The 7,769-nt window shown below is 32.7% G+C and overlaps 1 protein-coding gene across 3 annotated transcripts; it reads right to left on the bottom strand.

The window, feature by feature from the left end:
* LOC109717796 (3-hydroxyisobutyryl-CoA hydrolase-like protein 5) lies at positions 502 to 5,812 on the bottom strand. Of its 3 annotated transcripts, none has more exons than XM_020243716.1 (16): positions 5,659 to 5,812; positions 4,950 to 5,024; positions 4,777 to 4,860; positions 4,620 to 4,688; positions 4,446 to 4,506; positions 4,255 to 4,328; positions 4,063 to 4,146; positions 3,824 to 3,908; positions 3,546 to 3,631; positions 3,226 to 3,347; positions 3,060 to 3,120; positions 1,980 to 2,078; positions 1,576 to 1,677; positions 1,460 to 1,501; positions 911 to 1,023; positions 502 to 802 (listed from the first exon to the last, which is right to left on the bottom strand). In XM_020243716.1, the coding sequence occupies exons 2-16, from the start codon at positions 4,977 to 4,979 to the stop codon at positions 748 to 750; spliced, it is 1,167 nt and encodes a 388-aa protein (XP_020099305.1). In that variant the 5' UTR covers positions 4,980 to 5,024; positions 5,659 to 5,812; the 3' UTR covers positions 502 to 747. The 3 variants fall into 3 exon arrangements, with proteins under 3 accessions (XP_020099305.1, XP_020099306.1, XP_020099307.1); XM_020243717.1 differs by lacking the exon at positions 5,659 to 5,812 and adding an exon at positions 5,125 to 5,609; XM_020243718.1 differs by lacking the exon at positions 5,659 to 5,812 and adding an exon at positions 5,231 to 5,609.

The following is a 7,769-nucleotide window of genomic DNA, read 5'->3' as shown; positions in this document are numbered from 1 at the left end:
CAGCATATATGTAAAGCATGTAGCAAACATAAATCCCATAGCTCTTGCAAAAAGTCGAATGAATTTCTAAGCTACAAAAACAAAATTTCAATTTGAGACTATTAAATTATGTAAAACAACCTTAGTTTTTCAAAAATTAAGCTGTCAAAAAACGATATTTTTAATATATATTCAAAACATAAAATTAAATTGGATGAGGGAAAAATTTAAACTAAACAAGAAGACAAAAGGGGTTTAAACTCAGAACCTTTTGCTCTCTAAATTCTTAAATTAAGAGAGAACGATGTTTTTCATATTTATATTCAACATGAGACCTTTAATTCTTCTGCAAGAAGAAGCATTTGAAAGGATTCTAACAAAAAAAAGAATTGGAACAGTTGCTGCTAACTGATTGTACTGTTGCTTGGGCTTGGAATAGATGAAATACAATGTTGGAGAGCTTAAACCTGAAACTAATAAAAAGCTCCTGGAATTTAGCAGCTCTTTGGGACAAAAAATGGAAATAGTAAAAGCAGTGCTGCATATGTATTTTGTTGATTGCAAGATTAAAATAACAAGAGTATGTTATGCTCAGATTCTGCAAGATTAGTTCCACTTCATGTATAAATTGGGAAAATCAAATTTGTAACTCAACAGGAGGATCACCATCTTCGGTTTTCATATGACATTGCTTTACATAATCATTCAGCTTATGCATCAAATGAGTAAGAAGCACACAACAAAGGCTAAATTTCTTTTCGATAGGGCTCATTGTGTTTCTTTCGCTTTTGAGTAGACCGAGTTTTCGTATTTCCCATCCCATCTGCAAATTGAAGTCAAGCAATCAACATATGAAATGAGGAGAGGGGAAGGATTAAAAATAAGTAACGATAAATTGTGTAGATGAGGGGACAATTTTACAAAGTATGACCTGCATGACTCTTCTTCATCAGATGGGATTGGTAGCTCTAGTTCAGCGCTGAATGGCTTGAAAATGCGATCAATGTTTTCATCACTCACTTCCTTGAGGGTTGGTGGGTTCCACTGTGCAATTAAAATGAACAAATGAGAGAAAGAAACAAATACGCCATGTCCATATATATACTGTATGCACGAGTACACGCATGATAAATCTTTAGCAATAGATTTGGCAGAGAAACATAAACTGATTATCCACTTAATTGATTTTTTAGCAACTAAACTATTTGAAATAAGAATAATAATACTCGAGTCCTCTTACGCATGCATCTGGTCATCACAAAACTGTAAGGGACATGAAGCACTAGTATCACAAGATATATGACCAAGCATTAAGTTTGAAAATCTACATAGATCATCACACTATATACCAAACTCTTAAAAACTATGTTCACAAAATTTTTATGCTCCTAAAATCTCATATTGAACCAACACATGTACTCTACACTATAATCGACATATTTGACCTTCGCTTAAGAGAGAGAGAGAAAGGGGTATGTACCTTTGGGGCATTGTCTTTGTCGATGCTGATAGCTCGGATGCCCTTCATGAAGCAAGTAAACAAATAAATTTTAAGCAAACATGTACATAAACTGGCAGGTTAAGAATTAGCCATACCTCATAAACATCTCCAGAAATAACTGATCTTAGGATATTCATGGTAAGTCTGAACTCTTTCTTCAAACATTCAGGCAAACTCTGCTTCCTACCTTCTCTAATCTGAATGAAGAGAGCAAAACCATACAACATTATATTTATTTTCTTATATGTTAACAGAAACAGAAGTGTAATTAATTATTCCACTGTATGAAACATATGGTGCAAGAGGCTAAAAGAGTACGGACATTAATGGTACTTCAAATTCAAACAAAAGCCATTATGAGATTGTGAATGCAATTTGGTTTTTTACATTTAGTTTCCATATTGCTTTTTTTTTTTCCCAATTAGTCAACGCTTTTTATATATACGGCAGAAACAAATACTGTTGGAAGTTTTAACAAAGATGAGAAGGGAGTTTATACCGATCTTAGTATGATCTTTAACCCAGTTGGAGATGATCGTTTTAAGCCTTTAAGCACTGGTGCTATCCATCCATTTCCTTCGATACTAGCTTCAGCTTCCTGCAAAAATAAAAAATAAAAAATTGTTCGTTAATTAGAACATAGAAGTCCATTTCAATTGATTCCTATTTTGTCTTAAAAAATTAGAAAGCAGAAGGATTTCAGAAATTCCCATTTCAATTGATTCATGCTTCTACGGTGATGGTTGCCACCACAGTTTTATAGCATTGAAGGACAGAAGATTGGAAGTGCTTTTAGATTTTTTGTTTGTTTTTTTTTTTTTTTTTTGCTTTTCAAAGTATAAAAGTGGTGATTTTAGCCACCATATTACCAAACTAGGCCCAAGAGGAACCTCACTACCAAACTAGGCCTAAGAATGAGCCAAAACAAAGATCAATCTATGAAGCAATCATATATCTGGTACAGAGCAAAATTGATGAACTTCAAGAGAAGTTGCTTTACAGTTGCATTAATGGAATAAATTATACCAAGGAGACCAGAAGAGCTTCATAGTTTTCCCTTCGTGATATATAAGTGTCTACAGGTGCAAGTACAGCTCTAAGCTAAAACGCATCAACATGCAAAGTCACACAGCAAATTAAACAAATATGCTCTTAACTTGACCTTTCCTAGTTCAGGACTTTGGAGAGTTATTCATAAGGAAATTTACTCACCCAATTATTGTAAAACTCAATATTCTAGAGCAGTATAGCCACTGCTTTCAGAGTGGAAATTCCCAGCATTATGTAGAATTGGAAGAGTAGTGCTCCAGAGTGCTTTTGAAATTTTTTCGGGTACCAAACCATCAAAATGGTCACTTTCGACAAAGCACTTTTAAATCAGGTCCAAGCGAAATAGAAAGAAAGAATGCTCAAGATGCCCAAACATAAGATTACACACACAAAAAAAATGGAGAAAGAATATAGGTAACAAATTGTTAGAATAGTACTTACAACAAAGCCTTGTGAATATATATATTGTCATGATGGCATTGCAAGCGGAAAAAACAAATTCTAAATGGAAGTTAAGCAAGACACTTACAAACAATTTGATTATCTCCTCCACAGACTCCCCACAGAAGCATTTGTCGATTGTCGAAAGCCTAGAAAGACACAGGTAGCATGCAAGTATTAGCTAATTTATACTCTGTCTATTACATCTATAGAAGAATTAATCATGTACTTAATGCATAGTTTAAATTGTTTACTTGTTTAAGATACTTTCTTCCTCTGGTCGGACATCCAAGGAGAATTCTTCAATTACTGCTCTGACTGTAGGGGCATCGCCAGAGTCCAGACTTACTAATCGTTGCTCAAGCTCATGCAATCTCTGTCGTGTAAATCAAGCATCAGTTGATTCGTACTAAAATATCAGCATAAGCAGTAATGGAACTAATTGTTCAGGAATCTAAATGAAGTCACTGCAGTGAGAACGCTTCCACAATGATTTCTACAAAAGTCTAAATAAGAACAGAAACATATAATAATAAACATCACCAAGGAAAATGCGAATGAGTGCTAATCTTACATCTGAGGGAACAAAATGAGTTGCAAGACCAGCAGCGACCATTTCCTTCCCATTCAGTCTTGCACCAGTTAAAGCAAGATATTCACCTACAATGTAAAGAACCCAAGCAGTAGATCAGAACAGCCGCATAATGATAAAAAAAATTAAATTAATATTTTAGGAAGCTTTTGCTAACGATAAAGCAAATATTTGAAAGTAAACATGACAAAGATTTTGTAATTCTATTTATATTTGTTCATTATCGCAGATTGCAAATTCTAATTCTAGTTGTTGCTCACCCAGATGTCCAGGTAGTCGAGAAAGAATATATGAGAAGCTACAGTCTGTGTGGAGCCCAACACCTGCTTCAGGCAGCGCAAACACCTGTACGTTAAATGAAAAACAAAGTATGACGGTTAAAAAGTTAATTTAGTAAAAATCACTTTTACTTAAATTATGATGATAACTACCAGATGCGACACAAAAAAAAAAAAACGATAAAGATAAAGGAGAAATTTTCTACACTAGTAATACGCACTGTTTTCTCAGTGACTACAGAAAACTTCAACGGTACTACCATAGCTCCCCCTCCACCCATAACAATTCCATGAGCGAGAGCAACCTGATGAAATTAAATATTAATTGAGGTCAAAACGTTTTACTTGACAAATACAGCAAATTCTCAGCAAAAGAATCATAACTTTCTATTACCGAAAAATAAAAATATTACCGCGGTTTTCTTGTACGTGTGAATGTGGTAACAAAGCCAGTACATTCTGTACACAACTTCGAGACAGGAATCATCTGGAAAGTAACATATCATAAGCAACTCCTCTACACTCTAAAGCATTAAAAATACGAAATCAACGCCTAAAATTGGCCTTTGTACGAGAAATGGAATCATATTCTATTCTTCGTAACCTGATCTTCCTTCATAGAACATCTTTAGATCCCCACCGGCACAAAAAGCACGGCCTGCTCCCTGTACGTTATGTGAAACACGTTGAACGTATATATAATAATCTTATCGCCCTGTAAAGCGTAAAAATAGAACAACATATCCTTATTTTTCTTTCCTAATGAAATAACATCTACCTTGAAAATAATCAGCTCGGCATCGTCATCTTTCTCCCATTTCTCCAGAAATTGAGCTACAAGATAAACCTGCGGTAACACATATATCATCAATTGAAGTTGCAAACAAATGCTACAACATCGGCGCCGAGGATGAGACTAGAAATGAATAGCACACCACTTTGGATGAGATGACATTCAATTGGCGAGGCCGGTTTAAAGTGATCAACCTCACATTGTTGACCTCTTCTCCCATAACAACCTATAAAAAGATCAGTCCAGTTATGTTTAGTTAGTTTATGGAACCCCCTTTTTATCGACACCCCTGAATTAAGAAGATCTACAAAGTACCTCCTCTGGACTTAGTTGTTCTCGAGCCATCTCGTGTAATTAGTCTACTCGGAAGCAACACGCCGAATCAAGGACCTGCACGAGTTCCAAATGGATGGATTGTGAAAACGTATTATTTGAGCAGAAAGTCCTGAATCCGAGTCTCATGTAATTCAAGTCCACATCTTGGACTTACAGAAAAGTCTCGAGTCCATATTATTTAATTTCCTCCCGTTTAATTCAAATATTGAATTTAGACCTCATGTATTGAATATAAATATTAAGAACACCGTTCTCCGCACCAGCGCAGGTCCATTGTTAAATGAGATCTCAGTTTCATCAGAACGGACTGCGAAAGTGACATTCAGGTTTCTGACATCCATCAAAACAAAGAACATAAACAGACATCCCATCCCTCTACAAAGTAGGAAACTCAGCCTAATAAATTGCGAAGGCTATTGAAAGTAAATAAATAAATAAAAGAATAATCATCGAGAATAAAAGCAGGAATGAATTTTTTAAAAAATAAAAATAAAAATCGACGAGCACTCAGATTGAAGGAAACAAGCAGTGAAATCCGTGTCATCAAAGGCCAGATCCCAAAGGAGTAAAGCTAAAATTAAGAACAAAATAACGCTGTAATCGACTTGTTTTGGACGAACAAATCGAATTGCTGCAGCGAGAATCAGAAGATGGGTTAAAAGAATTTGGGGGGTCATGCAAATCTCACCTCAAATTAAGCTGGAAATGAGAGCTTGGGAAGAGATCGGAGAGAGAAATCGAATAAGAAGATGCGAAGAGGTGGTGGGTTGGTAGAATACTAACAAGAGAGTAGGAAGTAGAGATGTTGACTGTTGGGTAGGTTAGGTGTTAGGTAAGGGGAGGAGCGAACCTGCAGCAAACACTCAAAATTGGGGAATATTTTTTGCTCCGTTTTCATATAAAGAGAGAACTGAGAACCTCGACTTTTTTTTACAGTAATGTTTGGCACATTTTTATTTTACTATTCTATAATTTAAAAAATATATATTACATTTTTATTTCAACGAATAATTTTAGGATTAATTTCGTATAGCTCCATGCAAATATAATAAATTATAAATATATTTTTATAAAATTCAACTTTTATATATTATTCCTATAAAAGTATTAATATTTTCAAATATGTCCCTCTGGTTTATTACCGTTAAAATACTGTTTATTTTATAAGTGAAATGATCTTTTTACTATTATAAATATGTCTTTTCAAAAGTCTCAGTTGTTAATTAAAGAGGAGTTTGGTCAATTTACCTCATTAACTAACTAAGATTAAATATTTTACCTACGGTTAATAAATTTTTTCTATGGATCCTCACGGCAGGGACCTATTTGAAAATATTGGGACTTTTACGGAAATAACATAAGCTGAACTTGGTATAAATATATTTGTAATTCGCTATATTTGTAAGGATCTGTATGAAATTAACTCTTTATTACTATATATGTTAGTAAAATAATACTTTTTGAAAACCATGAGGTAATATAATAATAATAAAGATTATAGGAGGAAGTGGTTTGCAAAAGATATTATTTTGCTATCTTGATTAACAGAGTCCGGCTACTATACTCTCATGAGTACGATCGACTTCGTACGCATAAGTTGTTTTCAATAATAAGACTTCCGAATCGACGATCCATCCCGTTAAACATTAATAAGAGTATTTAAAACTTCTAGAAATCAAATTTTATAATTTTTCTATATCATTTAACTTACGATCAAAAGCTCACAAAATTGATAATTTTTAACGATCGGTATGAGATATTTGCTAGTTCAACAATGTAAAAAAATCGGAATATGTTGAATTTTTATAGAAAATTCTATTCACTACCTAAATAAAGATCAATAATTCCGATCTTAAATTGAAGAATCCGATCATCTAATTTTAGGATATCGTTCGATTTTGATCGTTCATTTTATACCCGCTTGATGGACTTTATAATGGTTTCGAAAAATTATGAAATTTATTTTCTAAAAGTTTCAAATATATCATGTTTAACGGTTAAATCGTCGATTCAGAAGCCCCAACATTGAAAACAACTTATGAATACGAAAGGCTCTATACTAATAAGAATATAGTAGCCCTACTTTGATTAACAATAAGATTTTATGATCAAATAAGAATAAAATTATGGAATGATTAAGTATAACCTTTTAAACNAATGTTTCGTTAAATTATATACAAAAAACTTCAAGTACCCATCGAGATTTACCGAATATTTACTTTAGTACCCTTTAATTTTAATTTTGTCACTGATTTTAGAAAAAAAAAATAATAAAATTGATAAAAAAAAAGGGAAAAAACGAAACCATAGGGGAGCAAATTAATACACTTTAAATCACAGAGTACTAAAGTTAGAAAGTGCGAGACCACGGGGTTTTTGAAGTTATCCCTAAAAATAATATATTTTAAATTATAAAATGCTAAAATAAAAAAAGTGACAAAATTAAAATTAAAGGGTACTAAAGTAAATATTCGATAAACCTAGATAGGGTATAAGTTTTTTTTGTATATAATTTAACAAAATATTAAAAAAACACAAGCCTCTAATGGGGTCAAATTAAATTTCACACTCAAAAAAAAAATAATTATAGCATGTTTTAAAACTTATTATTCAAGAACTAAATATATTATTCTAAAAATATCCGATAGAACGGCATTTCGTCTGTTTTTAAAAAAATTAATATTTATAATTTATAATTTTTAAAAATAAAATCTTTCCAAGATTTTCAATATCATATATTCTAATTTTAAAGTGTCTCATATATAATTTTAAGAGCAATGTCACCCATACACCTACTTT

This window comes from Ananas comosus, linkage group 11, assembly GCF_001540865.1.
Source record: "Ananas comosus cultivar F153 linkage group 11, ASM154086v1, whole genome shotgun sequence".
Classification (NCBI taxonomy): domain Eukaryota; kingdom Viridiplantae; phylum Streptophyta; class Magnoliopsida; order Poales; family Bromeliaceae; genus Ananas; species Ananas comosus.
This window is presented reverse-complemented; position numbering and strand designations above follow the sequence as displayed.